Source organism: Gopherus evgoodei, chromosome 3 (genome assembly GCF_007399415.2).
Source record: "Gopherus evgoodei ecotype Sinaloan lineage chromosome 3, rGopEvg1_v1.p, whole genome shotgun sequence".
NCBI lineage: Eukaryota > Metazoa > Chordata > Testudines > Testudinidae > Gopherus > Gopherus evgoodei.
Genome location: NC_044324.1, coordinates 205288694 through 205306171, shown reverse-complemented (window position 1 = coordinate 205306171; position 17478 = coordinate 205288694). Strand labels below are relative to the sequence as shown.

The 17478-nt window shown below is 49.6% G+C and overlaps 1 protein-coding gene across 1 annotated transcript in view; it reads left to right on the top strand.

The window, feature by feature from the left end:
• Positions 1-17478, top strand: part of BFSP1 (beaded filament structural protein 1) — a 47934-nt gene extending 30456 nt beyond the window's left edge. The window contains exons 6-8 of the mRNA XM_030557863.1: positions 3869-4089; positions 14244-14329; positions 16049-17478. Coding sequence (XP_030413723.1) covers positions 3869-4089; positions 14244-14329; positions 16049-16956 — 1215 coding nt within the window. The 3' untranslated portion in view covers positions 16957-17478. The remainder of the gene's footprint in view (positions 1-3868; positions 4090-14243; positions 14330-16048) is intronic.

Here is a 17478-nt window from a genome sequence, read left to right as displayed (position 1 = left end):
CGATGATCACAACAGTCCCTTCTGGCCTTAAAATCTATGAATTTCCTCAAAGTGCATGTCAGGTTTCACACAACAGCCTACAAATATCCTTCATAATGATAACAACGAGTTAGCACCTCCAGCCAGAACCCAGGGACCATCAGCAACAACAGTCTCTGTGTCTGTGCAGTGCTGACTCACGGGGCATGAGTTACTAGGACATTTCCTGCAGCTCCTGCCTGTCCCCAGCCAAGAATTTCATAGTACGGCTTATGCCTTCTGCAGCAGTTCATTGGGTTCTGTGATCCTGTCAGGCTAGGCTGAAATAGCAACTTAAGCCATGAATGTCAGGACCTATATGCTCACCCCTAAGAAGGACCTAATTAATGGGTGGTTGTGGGAAATGTTTAGCTTAGCACTGCACGAAGGAGCCCTTACTTGTCTGTTCCGGGGACAGTGTGCTGATGTGCAGCACCTCCCGGAGATCTTGGGAAGCACTGTCCCTACAGCAGCTTGCTGAGTCTCCACAGCTCTTTTGGCCAGCACACAGAGGGGTTGGGCTAAGGCCACACCTTTACCTCAGCTTCCTGGGGGTGTCTAACACCCTAGTCAGGACTCAGGGGACAGCATGGACTGTGATGGTGCCTGAGTTCTGCTCAGATGTACAAGTAGCTTGAGAGAACCTGCCCTGAGATGGTTAACCCAAGAAAAGATGAGCATGATCTGGCCTTTACCAGTCACAATTTCAGAACGAAACCTTAGTTTTCAAGGTGACACTTTATATTAAGATTCCATTTATAAAGGGTTAATAAATGACATATAGCAGTTATACTCATATTGAGAATATCAGTAAAAGGGGCTGTAGGGGGTTATAAACCATGGTTATAATCCACCTGTTGAGCTGTTGGAATCTAAGGGTGGAATTTTTCCAAGTAAAACAAATCACTCAGGTTCTCTGGAAACAGCTCTTCCCCTCCTCCTCCCTCCCTCCCCACAGTCTATAACAATTGAGTAATTAATTATTAAAGCAATATATTAATGATTTATTAACCCTCTACAGCAGTGGTTCTCAACCTATTTACCCAGCTCTGTGTGTGTTGTGGGCAGCATGCACACAATATATACACTGCCTGTGCAGCCACACAAAAAAAAACCCAGGTTTAGTATTTGTTACATGACAGAAATACAATTCAAATTGATACAGCACCTTTCAGTTCAACACTGGCAAATGGCTGCCAAGGGCATTTTAAGTTAGTAAATAAGTCAAAACATTAACTGTTAAAATGAATGAATTTACTGTAAGGATGGCATGGCTGCATCGCACTGCTGCTGGCAGTGCAGGAAGGCTGAGTGCCCAGAGATCACAGCTGCTGAGCCTGCCGGCAAAGATGGGGAACGCTGCCCAGTGCAGGGTGGCCCCCCGAGCCAGAGACATCCCCCCCATGCACCCAGCCCCTCCAGGGAATGCCCTCCATCATCCAACCCTCCTGGAACTGCCCTCTCCATCATACAGTCCCTCACCCAGGGACTGCCCCCCATGCAGCCAGCCCCAACCTAGGAACTGCTCCCCGATAACTGCCCCAGCACCAGAGCTAAGAGTCTATGAACCAAATGGTAAACCCTATATATGATGGAAACCATTTCAAGCCAGGGGATGCTGCAGCACCTCCAGCACCCCTAGTTCCAGCACCTATGGCTCGATACTGCACCACCCCATTTTTACACCCTGCACTTTTTCTGCATCTGGGACAGGTGCCCCTCCTGCCTCTCCCAAGTTATGGCCCTGAAGATGTCACATGGACCACAGCTGCGTGCTGATTGAGACCCACTGCTCTACAGCCTAGTTATGAATGATTCCTTCTTATAAAATGTGACTGTTTGTAAAAGAAAGTGCTACAGGAATTATGTAATAAGCTAGGCAAATAACAGCAGAGGTAACACTTTGCTGCAATTCCCTCTTTTTTTTTCTTCAAGTGACACAGCACCATCTTGTGGCCAACTTACATTCCAGTGATGTATTAATAAAATCCTATTTATATGCAGGAGTCACTGCACAGACGTTAGTCTACAAGCCAGAATGTTCTGATATTAACATTTAAAGGAAACTCCCATGTACTACTTCCTTGGTCGTCCTTTCACTGGGTGGTGGAGTAGAAATCCCAGAAGGATTAGCTGCTGCTTGCTCCCTGTATGTGACTCTCCCCAAGTGTTTTGTGAGGGTCAGTGGCAGGATGCAGCTTGTAACGTTAAAGTTTGTCTTTCGATTACTACACATGCACTGCAGCTAGCTGTAGCTTGGTCTGCAGCACTGCACTCTGGGCTCCCACAATGCCTGTGGCACCAGTGATGTCACATTTAGTAACATGGCTGTAGTAGTAGCAGTCTCAGAATTAATTACCTTCAGTCTCGTGGAGCACCTGTCCATCTAAGGTGAGCTTTGCAGTCAGCAATGAGATATGTAAGTACTATATTTCCCAACCGACAGCTGGTGAAACTGAGGTAGAACGAGCTTATGGGCCAGATTTTAGCCACCTCCCCGTTGGGCAGAACAGGCAGTTCTCGTCTCTAGGCTCCTGTCCAGTCAGCAGCGGTAATCCTTGTGCTGGTGCCTTTGGAGTGCCACGTACAAGGGATGTATAGCCACTGTAGTGGGCTGGGCTGAGTGGGATCTAAGGGGGCTCAAGCCAAGCTTCCTCTAAAGAAGACATAGTGCAAGAAGAATATAGGCTGACCCTCCAAAAAAGAGCTGTAAGAGGCAGCCATGAGCCTGCTCCTGCCAGAACAATTCTGACTGCCTGTGTCTTCCATGGGCAGAACGACTCTGGCCATTGCTGTTGGCATAGCGCATTAATGTGTCCCCCCCTCCCTCCGCAAATGCAGCACTGTTGCCACTAAACCAACACTGAAACTCTGAGTGACTTGCCTGGAAACATACATAACATCTGCAGTGACGTCAGGACTCTAGCTCAGACCTCCTGTCTGCAGCCCCAAAAACCATCCTTATTCCTCTGATTTTCAAACCTATTCCCCTCCTCCCTTTTGTCTGCCAGAGACCAGATTTGCAAAGCCCATCTTCTTACTGTCAATATTAAGGCTGCTCAGAGCAGTGTGAGCTATGATGGATATATTTATAGAAAGGCCTTGAATGTTTTAATTTATGGAATAGATGACCATGGTGGGAGCATTAGATGTATTTTTTAAATATGAATTAATAACTAAATGAGTGTAATGAAAATGCCAATAGGCTTTAATGGTGCAGCATCAGGCCTGGTTTTCAGAACTTGTGCAAGGGAATCCAAGATCTTTGTGGAAGGTATTCATCTGGCTGACTTAGACATCTGCATAGTGAGAGCTGGAAGGGAATTCTCTGACCTAAATACTTTTTCATAGAAAAATGCAGATTTGTAGAACCCAAAACTGTTTGCAGAAAAGAGTCAGTTTCACCAAAGCTCTCAATTCCAAACATTTCGGTGGAAAAGTTTTGGACTTTATTTAATTTAAACTTTTAAAGGGTTTTTAAAAGATCAAAAGCAAAACAAAATTTTTCAGAATTATGTTTTGATTTAACCAATCTGATTTTTTTTTTCGGATTATTGGTCCATGAAAATGTTTGAGGTTGCAACTTTTCATCTCACTTCAGTATGGGGAAAAAATTGAAATCTCAAAATCTCATGGGATGGGAAAACCACCCATCTGTATTCACTAGCCATGTATAGTATTGTTGTCAGCTTCCTCTTCAATAATTGTGCCAAAGGATACGACTTATTTTCAGTCATTAGTTTGCTGACATAGAAAAGTATGTCTCGCCATTTAATGATTCCTCTGAAAATGTCTCAGTCCCCACATAGGAACTAGTGTATATCATTGCTTTCAATTTCCTTTATTTCAGACCACCATGCTGGAACAAGCTATTAAGAGCACTCAGGAGAGCTATGATGACGAGGTTCAGCTGTACAACGAGCAGATTGAAGCCCTTAGGAAGGAGATAGAGGATGCTGAAAGGACCTTGGAGAAGTACACAAGTGACTGTCACCAGCTAGTGATATATCAGCAGTCCCTGGAGAATGAGCTGGAGCGGTACAAACGTATCATTGAGAATGAAGACAACCGGTAGGGCTACTTTCTGTATGGTGCGTAGGGTGGCCAACTTTCTAATTTGTGAAAACCTGACACTGAGCACTGGAACATCCCCCACTTGCTGCGCCTCTTCCCCTGAGGCCCCACCCCTTGCTCCACCTCTTTCCCTCGATGCTCCACACCCATTTCTCACTGCTCTCTCCACCACTCTCCCCCTGCTAACTAATGTGAAACAGTGACTGGAACCCAGGTCTCTTGACTTGCAGGTGAGTGCATGAACCACTGGGCAGGAGGTACCGTGGGGTCAGGCTCTCTCAGTCCTGACTGTTACAATGGCTCCACTTTGTATAAAATGCTGAAACATTCATTGGGCCATAGAGAAAATGATTCTCCAGCCTGCTGGTTAGGGCATGTTCCAATCCCCCATTCCACTAACTATTTAATTATTTATACAAAGAGGACAATGGGAGACCCAGGCTTGATTCCATTCTCTGCATGATGTGGTGAAGAGATCTGAACTTGGGTTTCCTGCCTCTGTGGTGAGTGCCCTACTGTGATGGGTTTCCCAGCGTGCAACCTGGCAGGTGGGATCACTGAGCCGTCTGTCCCACCAACCTGGGCTCCCTAGCACACTGTGATACTCTTGGCAAGCTACAAACCTCTGACAGGGACTGCATTTATGCAGACATCCAGAAGCAGGGACACACCTACCTGAGTTACATGAATGCTCCCAGCCATTCATGAACCAGCAATAGAAACACTTCAGCCAGTTCCCCAGCATTGCACCCCAGAACTGGCCTATCTTGTCTGGTGAGAAGCATTACCAGTGTAAGTTCATTTCCCAGTCTGCCCCTCCCTCAATGTGGAGAGAACACACACTAGCCTTTGTAAACTGAGCTGAGATTTCCAAGCACTTAACCAAAACGCACTGGTTTGGGAGAATATAAACAGATTTATTTACTACAGTAAGATAGATTTTAAAAGCATGTAGGACAAAGTTGGTTACCCAAGAAATACAAGTAAATTTGCAATCTTAGTTCTATAAACCAAATAGGATTTGAATCAAGTGGTGTCTTACCCTGCTGGATGGTCCAAACCCCAGTACACTGGCTGGGACACTCCTCCAGCCCAGGACTACCCTCCCTAGTTCAAAGTCTTTATCCTCTAGATGTTTCTTCTAGGTGTTGAGTTGTGGGGGGAGTGAGGCCAAGCCATGATGTCACTTCCCCTCTTTATAGTTTCTTCCAACTTGCTGGAAAGATCTTTTGCTTGTGAAAGGGAGTCCAATTCCATTGGCCAAGCAATCTCCATTGTCTACATGCTCTCTCTGAGAAGTCTTCTGAGATGGTCGGTGGGTGAGTGGATTCCCTTCATTGGGCCATCAGCACACCTGGCTACTCCATTGTTGTACCTGAAAGGCTGGTTGTGAGTTATCTCAACCTCACAAAATATTTCAATAACATACACAAAGCAAAACTTCATAACATTACATACAGTGATAGCACATACAATCCAACAGGATATTGATGGTCCACAGGTCAAGACTTTTTAAATGGTACTTCAGAAAGCATGCTTTGTACAAAACATATAATCATATCACCATTGTGAATATGGGGGTGCCAGGATTCTACTCTGAAGTTCAGAGTGCCACACCTACCCACTAGCCTATAATATCATATGTGCTTGCTCTCTTTAAATTAAAGTGCATATTTATTTTTTTATAAACTGTGGACTAGCTTTTTATAAACTGCAGGGGGAGGGATAGCTTGGTGGTTTGAGCATTGGCTTGCTAAACCCAGGGTTGTGAGCTCAATCCTTAAGGGGGCCGTTTAGGGATCTGGGGCAAAATCTGTCTGGGGATTAATCCTGCTTTGAGCAGGGGGTTGACTAGATGAACTCTTGAGGTCCCTTCCAACCCTGATATTCTATGATTTAACAGGAGAGAGTTAGAGACTTCCACTGTATGCATCTGGTGAAGTGGGCTTTAGCCCACAAAAGCTTATGCTCAGATAAATTTGTTAGTCTCTAAGGTGCCACAAGGCCTCCTCATTCTTTTTGCTGATACAGACTAACACAGCTACCACTCTGAAACCTTCCAGCAAAGTATCCCATAGCTAGCAGTTCTTCTTCGAGTGATTGCTCATATCCATTCCAGTTAGGTGTACGCGCCGCGCGTGCACATTCGTCGGAAAACTTTTACCCTAGCAACTCAGTGGGCCGGCAGGTCGCCCCCTAGAGTGGCGCCACCATGGCGCTCCATATATACTCCTGCCGGCCCACCCGCTCCTCAGTTCCTTCTTACCGCCCGTGTCGGTCGTTGGAACAGTGGAGCGCGGCTTAGCTGACCTCCACTTCCCTAGCTACTCGTTTTCTCGTATATAATTATGCAGTTATAACACTTTTATATATATATTTGTATGGTTATACGTGTTTTCTTTGCTAACATGGTTAGTTTAGTTAGCGGGGTTCAGGAAGTAGCCCCTTCCATGAGCCCAGTGCCGGAGCCATGCATGGCTCACCGGGTTTTCAAAAGGGGCCCGGCTTGCCAGAAGCCGCGGCCGAAGAGAGATCTACATGACTCCTGTTTGAAGTGCCTCAGAGAATCACACTTGACAGATAAGTGCCCCATTTGCAAGGCTTTTAAGCCGAGAACAAAAAGGTGCGGGACTTTCACTTGCCCCTCCACCTTGGGCGCGGAGCGATGTTCAAGCGGCGGGCAGAAGCGCCTCCTCGGCACCGGACCCCGCCGGTACCACCAAGGCCTTTCGGCACCGACCGTCGCCGGCACCGATGTCGACTCGGCACCGTTCCCTTCTTCCGAGGTCGAGAGAGTCTACGATTCCTGCTGGTGCCTGGCGGCTCCCCGGCACGCGCCGTGGTTGAGCCCCCTGCTCCCGCTACTTCCGTGCCACCTGCATCGCAGCCAGAGAGCTCGCCTCAGTTGCGTTATCCGGCCTGCAGAGGCACCGATGACTTCGGCTCCGTCGATTCCAGTCCCCCAGGACCAGGGAATCCGGTGCCTGGCAGCTCCCCGGCTCGCGCCGTGGTAGAGCTTACTGCTCCTGCTGCTTCTGTGCCAGCTGCACCACAGCTAGACAGCTCGTCTAAGATGGCTCGCCCGGCACCGACGACGTCGGCACCGTCGATCCCGGTCCCACGAGGGCCGTAGAATCCGGTGCCTGACGGCTCCCCGGCACGCGCCATGGTTGAGCGTATTGCTCCTGCTGCTTCCGTGCCAGCGGCACCGCAGCCAGAGAGCTCGTCTAGTCGGATCGCCCGGCGCTGACACCTACTACGGCACCGATGACGTCGTCACCGTTGATCCCGGTCCCATAAGGGCCGTAGAATCCGGTGCCTGACGGCTCCCCGGCACACGCCGTGGTTGAGCGTCTTGCTCCTGCTGCTTCCGTGCCAGCGGCACCGCAGCCAGAGAGCTCGTCTAGTCGGATCGCCCGGCGCTGACGCCTGCTACGGCACCGATGACGTCGTCACCGTCGATCCCGGTCCCACAAGGGCCGTGGAATCCGGTGCCTGACGGCTCCCGGCACGCGCCGTGGTTGAGCGTATTGCTCCTGCTGCTTCCGTGCCAGCGGCACCGCAGCCAGAGGGCTCGTCTACGTCGGATCGCCCGGCACCGACACCTGCTGCGGCACCGATGGCGTCGGCACCGTCGATCCCGGTCCCACACGGGCCGTAGAATCCGGTGCCTGACGGCTCCCCGGCACGCGCCGTGGTTGAGCGTATCGCTCCGGCTGCTTCCGTGCCAACGGCACCGCAGCCAGAGGGCTCGTCTCCGTCGGATCGCCCGGCACGGACACCTGCTGCGGCACCGATGGCGTCGGCACCGTCGATCCCGGTCCCACACGGGCCGTAGAATCCGGTGCCTGACGGCTCCCCGGCACGCGCCGTGGTTGAGCGTATTGCTCCGGCTGCTTCCGTGCCAACGGCACCGCAGCCAGAGAGCTCGTCTACGTCGGATCGCCCGGCACCGACACCTGCTGCGGCACCGATGACGTCGGCACCGTCGATCCCGGTCCCGCAAGGGCCGTAGTATCCGGTGCCTGGCGGCTCCCCGGCACGCGCCGTGGTCGAGCTAATCCTCCGGCTACTTCCGTGCCAACGGCACCGCGGCCAGAGGGATAGTCTAAGTCGGAGCGCCCGGCACCGACACCTGCTGCGGCACCGATGACGTCGGCACCATCGTTCCCGGTCCCGCAAGGGCCATAAAATCCGGTGCCTGACGGCTCCCAGGCACGCGCCGTGGTTGAGCTCCTGTTCCGGCTGCTTCCATCGGCACCGTCGATTCCAGTCCCACAAGGGCTATCGAATCCGGTGCCCGACGGCTCCCCGGCACGCGCCGTGGTTGAGCGTATTACTCCCGCTGCTTCAGTGCTGACGGCACCCCAGCCAGACGGCTTATCTAACTCGGTTCTCCCGGCACCGGCACCTACCGAAGCTCTGATGACCTCGGTACCATGGATCCCGGCCCCACGAGGGCCGTCGAATCCGGTGCCTGACAGCTCCCCAGTACGCACTGTGGTTGAGCCTGCTGTTCCCTGCGCGCCGGAGATGTTACCAACGGCGAGGGCTCTCAGTGCCATGACGGAGTCAGTGCTGCCTGACCTGGGCACCGCCGGTACGGGTAATACAGTCTCTTCAAGGGACTGTCCCCTGTCAGTACAGCAGAGCGGCACCGTCCATGATCACGGTCCCGCAGACGCTCCAAGTCCTGTCGGCACGCCGGACACCACTGGCAGTTCCGGTACTGTTTTCCTCGGTACTGGTCACACTCACTGCACCGGTCGGTATCCCGTTCGCCGACCCGCTATCGGCACCGTTCCGACATCTGGCACCGGGGCAGGTACCTTGACTCCTGTAGCTCTTCTCCGAGCCTCGAGATCTCGGTCCACCTCCCGACACCGTTCTGGTTGCGGGTCTGGATCTCGTTCCAGGTACCGATACGCCTCCTGACGCCGGTCCCCGGTGCCGAGTTGGGCAAGGTCCGAGTGAGTCAGAGACTCGGCCCGTGCCCTCTTTTAGTACCTCCATGGCCGTCCGGACACGCATCCGTGTCACCCCATATGCGCGGATCTTATGCTCAGGACCACGATCCTGATATCATGGCCAGCGGGCGCCAGCCCCGAAGCAGAAAGAGCCTTAGCGAATGCAAGGTGTACTCTGCAGGGGCCCTGCACCTCTGGGTAGCAAAGCAACAAGCCTTGCTTAGCTGCGATAATTATAGCACCTGGGTGGAGGAGTTTCTCCCTCGAACCTCCCACCTAGAGTTCGCTGCCGTCTTGGAGGACGGGGGAAAGAATTTACCCTTTGTTGGTAAAGGCATCTTCGCGGCAGAGACAGCCCCAGACTGCGAAGCCTGCTGGACAATAGGGTCCTAATGCGTCTCAGCATGTATACGCCTGCGACCAAACGCAGGCCTTTATGGCCCTAGCCGCCATACTCTGTGCCTAGCCAGAGGCAGAACTCTGGAAAACGGCAAGGCCAAGGTGGTCGCGGACAAACGTCAGGCCCCCTAAAAAGCCAAAGTCAAGGTCCCTCGCAATTACCACTGGGACCAAAGACGGACCTTCCAAGGTTCGCCGGAAGGCGGTGTACCAGTCGCAGGACGGGATCCTGATCCCGCTTTCTCCTGGCATGGCCCCAGTTACTTTTAGATCGCTGGGTCCTGCGCACGATGGAGCATAGGTACCACCTTTAAAATTGCTCCAGCCCTGTCCCCCTTCAGCGGACGAAAGGGGCTAGGGGTTTTACTCCCGTTATGCCCTAGTCCCCCACTCGACCACAGGTCTCAGACCTCCCTGGTCCTGCATGGACTCAACCGGTTTGGGATAAGGTTGAAGTTCTGCATGGTATCCCTGGGAACCATTATTCCATCCTTGCCTCCGGGGGGCTACTATGCCGCCCTGGATAGGAAGGACGCGTACTTTCGCAATGCCATCTTCCCTCCACATGGGAGATGCCTCCGCTTTATAGCCAGCGGTGAATACTCCCGGTTTACGGCCATAGTCGCCGCCTACCGTAGCTATGTCGGATATGCGTTTTTCCGTATTGGGACGATTCGCTTATCCGAGGAGACTCTGACACACAAACCACTCAGCCCGTGGGCATCGTCACGGTCTTATTCAGATCAAGGCCTGATGATTACTATAGAGCAATCCGCTCTGGTTCCCACGCAGAGGTTGGGCTTCCTAGGGGCTATCTTGGTCTCCTACCTAGCCGGAGCCTGCTTATCGCAACTGCGGTTTTAGGCGATGGCATCAATCATCTGAGGTCTGAAGGCTTTCCCAACGACCTCAGCTCGTTCTTGTCTCAGTCTCCTGGGTCCATGGTTGCCCGCAAGTTTGTAACCAAAAGCGCCAAGCTCCGCCTCCGTCCTCTCCAAGTCCGGCCCACCTCGGCGTACCGCTTGGACAGGGAGCCAATGGTCATGGTAGTCACCGTTCCCTCGAACGCCTTAGGCTCCCTAGAGTGGTGGCTAACTCCCTCCTTGGTGTGGACAGGATGCGGTTTCATCCGCCCCAGCCCTCACTGCCCCTGACGGCGGACGCATCATCTCTCTGCTCGAGTGCTCATGGTCACCTCCGAGCTTAAGGCCTTCGGTCTTCTAGGGAGCTGGCATTCCTCATTAATGCCCCAAAAATGAGAGTAGTCCGCCTGGCATGCCAGGGGTTCCAGCGGCAGCTGCGAGGCCGTTGTATCTCGGTGTTTACAGCCAACACAATGGCCAGGTGCTTCATAAGCATTCAGGGGGGACATAGTCCTTCCCCCTTTTTTTGTCAGGAGGCCATCCATTTCCGGGTCTTTTGCATGGCCCACTCGATGGAGCTGGCGACGTCCTTTCTCCCAGGCGTTCGGAACGTCTTATCTCTTTGACTCAGCAGGTCTTTCCTGTCTTACGAGTCATCACTCTGCCCCATGTGAGGCGTCCCGCTTTCCGGAAGTGGAAATGGTTCCTCACACAGACCTGTTCGCTCACCGCGAGTGCAGGAAATGCCAGGTGTTCTGCTCCTTCCAAGGTCTCTCCTCGGAATCGATCTTGGACGCATTCCTGATGCCGTGGAACGGCCAACTGCATTATGCCTTCCCGCTGTTCCCACTGGTTCGTTACGCACTGACATACCACGTTGCTCGGCCTGTCAGCCCAGACCTCATCACTCAGGGCAATGACAGGCTTCGTCACTTGGACCTGCAGCCTCTTCGCCTCACGTACCTGAGTCGGGGTGACAGGCAGCCTTCCGCCTGGTCAACGTACCGAGCCAGGTGGAAGCGTTTCCTTTACAGCTGCAGTACGCTCGATCTTGCTCCTGCTGAGGTCTCGATCCCCTCTATTTGGCCTGCCTCTGGCCTTCAGCGGCAGGATCTGGCGGTATCATCGCTGAGGATACTCTCAGCAGCCATCCCTACCTTCCAGCAGGCTAAGATGGACGTTCAGTGTCCCACTATGGGTTCGAGGTCCCTCAAGGGCTTGGAGCGCTTGCACCCTCGGGTGCGCCGCCCAGCCCCGCCCTGGGGCCTCAACCTAGTCTTGGCCAGACGGGTCTCTGAGATCGGAGCTCTTACGAAGGTTCCACAAAGACAAGGTGCAGTTATGACCACACCCGGCTTTCCTCCCTAAGGTGTTTTGGCCTTTCATGTTACCCACAGCTCAACGCAATGGGCATAACCGTTGCACTCCTTGGACATCTGTGGAGTGCTCGCATTATGTTGTGCTGACAGAATCATTTCCTAAGGTGCCCCAGCTCTGCCCCGGTAGCGGGCCAAAGGGAGGGCTTGCTTGTTTTCCTCTCAGAGGATCTCATCTTGGGTGATGGCGGACATCCCCACTTGTTATGATTTGGCTCATATTTCCCCAAGCCACATCACCGTGCATTCTACCAGGGCTCAGGCTTCATCTGCCGCCTTGCTGGCTCGTGTTTCTACCCACGAGACCGGTCGCGAAGCTCCATTGGTCCTTGGTCCTTACCTTTGCTTCGCAGTATGCCCTGGTTCAAGAGAGGCTGTAGCCTCTGGCTCGGCAGTTTTATTCTGCCACATTTCACTCCGACCCCACCGCCTTTGTAAGGCTTGGGATTCACCTAACTGGAATGGATATGAGCAATCACTCGAAGAAGAAAAGACGGTTACTCACCTTTGTAACTGTTGTTCTTCGAGATGTGTTGCTCATATCCATTCCACACCCGCCCTCCTTCCCCACTGTCGGAGTAGCCGGCAAGAAGGAACTGAGGAGCGGGTGGGCCGGCAGGAGTATATATGGAGCGCCATGGTGGCGCCACTCTAGGGGGCGACCTGCCGGCCCACTGAGTTGCTAGGGTAAAAGTTTTCCGACGAATGTGCACGCGCGGCGCGTACACCTAACTGGAATGGATATGAGCAACACATCTCGAAGAACAACAGTTACAAAGGTGAGTAACCGTCTTTTAGGACACTCACCTGAGAGATGGGAGCCTCAACGTCACATGCAGTCTCAGCCTCAAGCAGAGAGGGGCATTAAACCTGGGCTTCTCATGTCCTTATCCCTAGATTAAGGCGTTGGGAGTCTAGGTCTAGCTCCTTGTCTGCCCTCTTCCCTCCCCAACCCCACAGCCATTTGGTGTGGGGTTAGGTGTGCTCTGGGCATGCATACCAGAACAGGCCCTCCAGGTGGGACAACACCCAGTCTGAAGATCTCGCTGGGGTTCAGGTGTGAGACAGCTGCATCATTGCTGAGACTGAAGCAGCTTTGCCCATGGTCAATGGCAGAAATGTAGGCACCTAGGGGACTTAATCGTAGAGAGTTAGATTCCTAGGGATGTTAGACATCTCCAAGATTAGAAGGCAGCTGAGCAGGGTTAGTGACGATCACAATAAGGTGAGATGGTTATGTCACTTCCCCTTTTTTTATTCTGTCCTCGATGCTGGAAGAAATCCTTGCTGTGTCATGGGGGGTTAGGCGGCCCCGTGGTGTACATGCTTGAGCAACTGACTCTCATGTGAATTGCAAATCTCTTGTTTAAAACTCCCTTGCTGGTGAATGGCCAATGGTGGTTGCTTAACACCTGGTTGGGTGTTGGTCACTCCTTTGTTGCCAGAGAAGAGCTAGTCTGTGTGTGTTTTCCAGATCGCAGCACGTTTCAGTGACAAACTTATAACAAAAATCTCATAACTTCATATACAATAACGATACCTACATTTCAACAGGCTAGTAATGTCCAATAGATTATGACTTTTCCAATGATACTTCACAAGGCATATTTATTTTTACACAAAATATCATAATCATATACAAGTGGTTCATATGGGGTTACAGGGTGTTATTTTGAGGTACAGTGTGTCTCAGTTCCATTATGTTTTCTGACTCAGCTGGCCGGTCCCCACCCACTGTATTTCAGCACTGCAGAACCTTTAGTGGGGGGAAATTGAAAAGTGAATTAATTTTGGTTTTTTTGACCCGATACTTGTCACTCTATGTCTTACTCTTAAACTACATTTTGTGTGTGTTCTTGTGACTCAAAGGGGCATTTTCTCCTCTTAGTTCATATGCCTCTGAGCTCCCACTGGGTCATTCAGAGTTGCAGGTGATATGCAAGGTTAGTTGAACAGAGCAGAAACAAGTAGGTGCAGGGCCCAGCTGGGAACACTAGAGGGAGCTTGCATGAAGAAAAATGAGCAGATGGCAAGCGCTGTTGCACTAAGTTAAATAAAGAATCTAGTTTACTTTTATTGACTGCTTATTTGCATTAAACTGCATATGCATATGGTTTGAGGGCTGTATCTGGCTCTTAGTTCTATGTGGAAGATCACCAAAAGAGTTAGATACCCAGATCCCGCTGACTTCCAGAGGGCATGGGATGGCTAACTGCCCTTTGTGCCTTTCAAAATCTCCCCTTACATCATGAAATCATTCTTTGACAAAACTAGGGCTGCTTTTTAAAACTGTGTGTTTTGCTCTACATGCTATATGTAAGTATAATAGGCCAGATCCTCTGTTGGTGTAAATCAGCATAGTTCTATTGAAGACAGTGGAGACATTGCTGATTTACACCAGCGGGGACTCTGGCCAGTAGTACATGGCCTATGCTCTATATTGATTTGAATGCTATTTTATGTTCCCATTTTGCTGTGAGACGAATTGTCCTACTTGTTTAAGGTATTCTGGGGGAAATTTGACTCATGCAAATTCTCTCTGCCAGGTTAAATTCTGCCATAATTGGAACCCCAGTTGCACTCTTGACACAGAGCTACAGACCCTGCCAGGTTACAACCTGGAGGAGGCGAGGTAAACGGCTGATATCCTTTTCTTGTTTGAATAAATACAGGAACATTTGCTTTTTAAACCATTTTCATCGATCTTCAGCATGGCCCCATTGTTGAGGCCTCAATCAGAGCCTACTGAAGTCAATTGGAGACTTTCAGTTTACATCAGTTGGCTTCAGATCTGGCCCTTGAAGGCTGGATCCCCTAACCAACTGGTTCCTTAGCTATACTGGTGGTAGGACATTTAAAAAAATGCAAAGAGATCTCATAGACTTGGAATATAACCTAAATCCTGACAATCCTTTCATTATTACTAAACAAAATAGGATCATTTGGGTAAGCCCTGCAAATACGCCTCTACCTCGATATAACGCTGTCCTCGGGAGCCAAAAAATCTTAGTGCGTTATAGGTGAAACAGCATTATATTGAACTTGTTTTGATCCACCGGAGTGCGCAGCCCCGCCCCCCGGGAGCGCTGCTTTACCGTATTCTATCCGAATTCGTGTTATATCAGGTTGCATTATATCAAGGTAGAGGTGTACAGATAGGCAACTTAATCTTGTTTATCTGCCATGAACGCAGTTTGAGCTGAATGGAGTCACATTCCACACTGTATGATTGCTCCTCAGAACTGTATGATTAATACATTTAGAATTAGGATGTTCGTAAGAGCAGGAACTAGTAAAGGAAAATATCCAGGGCTAAAGTAGAAATGATTTTGTTAACAATGGAGATGGACGGTTTGATACCTAGATACTTTACATACCAAGTTGATAGATGTCTCAGAAGTATCATGATAAATAGATGGGTAATTGGATGTTTTATTGAAAACAAGGCATGTTAGAAAATGAAGATAAACTGTTGCATGTTCAAATTTTTGGTGTTTTGCCAAATACAGCAGGCTTTAATTAAGTTTCTTAGTGAACAAATTAGCTACTAATACATGGAGACCAGATCCTCAACTGGTGTACATAGATGCATCTCCATGGAAGTCAATGAAGCTATGCTCATTTACACCAGCTGAGCATCTGGCCCATGCATCTAACTGTGCTTTGGATCACTACCTACAGGACTTGACTTGAGAGTCTAGAAAGTAAGGGAAGAACTTGCCTCTGCGTTAGGACATGAGTGAGTCTCCTGTCAACATTCACATGAACCTGATTTGCATTTATGAGGATAGCTCTGGGTGGAGTCTGCAATTCTTCCACAAGGAACGGGGCGGGGGGAATGTTTTTTAACATGGCAGTGTTTTTCCTGTCACATCTGGGAGATGTTTCTGCAGCTGGAAAGCCCAGGAGTCCTGTGAAGCATCTACAGGAACTACTTCCATGTGGGTATAGCCCTTAATCCCGCTACTGATCCCAGATAGTGGTGTTGCACACTCTATTGAAAAGCAGCAGTGAGCCCTAAATGTACCTTCAGAGCATTAGTATAGTCTTCATAGTTTATAGATGCTGATTTTGTGCGCTCAGTTTTGTATATGCAAAAGTTAGTATTTATACATTTTATGTTTAAAAGTGGTGATATTACATGCAAAATGGATACGTGCCCAGTGTCACACCCTCAGAATAACCATCTTCATACATAAAATGAATCCTTGCCCACCTTTGCAGCTGCACTCTGTTCTGCACACACTGTACTAACAATCAGGCCCTTTGGTTTGGAGATAGATTGCTAAACTGCCTTGGCCAACTCCTTTCAATGATGTGTGCTGTTGCCTTTGTTTTGGATTTTCTTTAGATATCACCCTGGTTATGCAAGAGATTGCAAGTGCGAAACCAAGACAAAAAGGTCTGGCCAAGAAAATTTCTAGAAGAAAGGAGATCACTTCCAAAGACCTAGATGGGTTTTCACCTGAAAACAGCTATGAAAGAACTCTGGAAGGCTTTCATCAGGATCAGCTTCAATTTAAACATGAAAGCACCGTAATATGTGAACCTAAGCAGGAAGGATTAGAACTAGATGAGCAAGAAACGGTCCCAGAGGATGTGCCTGATGGAGCTCGGATAAGTAAAGCTTTTGATGAATTGTGTAACACTGTAAGAGAGAAAATTAGATGCTACAAGAGACCCGAGCCTACCAAAGGGCGTTATGTACTTGTCACAGGGGAAGCAAGCTATGACCATCCTTGCTTCTATTCTTCCTCCACCCCAGCTGGAGGTGGGATCATTGTTTCCACTAGCAATGGAAAGATACCAAATGGTGGGGAGGTGGAGCCAATTCCAGAGCTGCCTGAACCCTCTGAACCATCAGCAAATGAGAAAGGGGAAGTCCATGAAATGCAATATGAGCTTGAAGAGAGAGAAGAAATAAATGAACAGGGCAGAAAGTCAGAAGAAAAAGCCGAAGAGCCCTCAACACAGCCAGACATCACTGAGCCTGAGGCAGCATCTCCAGCTGGTGTAGTCAGCCCTTCAGAGCCAGACGTATTTGAAGAGACAGAGTATGACAAAGAAGACCAACGAGAAGGCCAAGCATTCAGAGAACCAAGCTTACCCAGTTCCATGAGCTATGAGAAGGTGGAAGTAGTAGAATCCATCGAGAAGTTTTCAGATGACAGAATTCAGACTTACGAAGAGACAGCTATGATTGTGGAGACAACGATTGAGAAGACAAGCAAGATGAAGCTAGGAGACAAAGGCTCTTAAGTTACATCATTTGATAAGCAACTTGTCTGGCATAGTTATTAAATGACATAATTATTTTTTCCCTGACACAATGCTAACATAGTGAGACTTTTGCTGTTTGATATAAAACATTGCTACATTAATGGCAATTCTGTCTGGTGTAGGTTTACCTTTAATGTAATAATCATTAAAATGTACTTGGGCAACTAGTAGCAGGTTCATTTACAAAACACTTTTTGTGATTAAGACAAGTAGAACGTAATTATTAAGAAGTTGCTTGTCTAAACCACACCTAAGTAATATGTGCCCACTAGAAATTGGCCCCTTGCAGTTTATATTCTTCTAATGATGCTTTAGCTGCCATTAGTTTCCAATTTTCAGACAGCTGCAAATGTTAGCTTGTGACATCTGGTTCATTGAATAAAAGCTTTGCATCCTAAAGAACATAGTCACAGTGGGTGTGTGTTACCTTTAACATCAAACAGCAGCATTAACCAAGCTAGTATTAACCAATTAACAAACTGACTGACATGATCTTTTCAA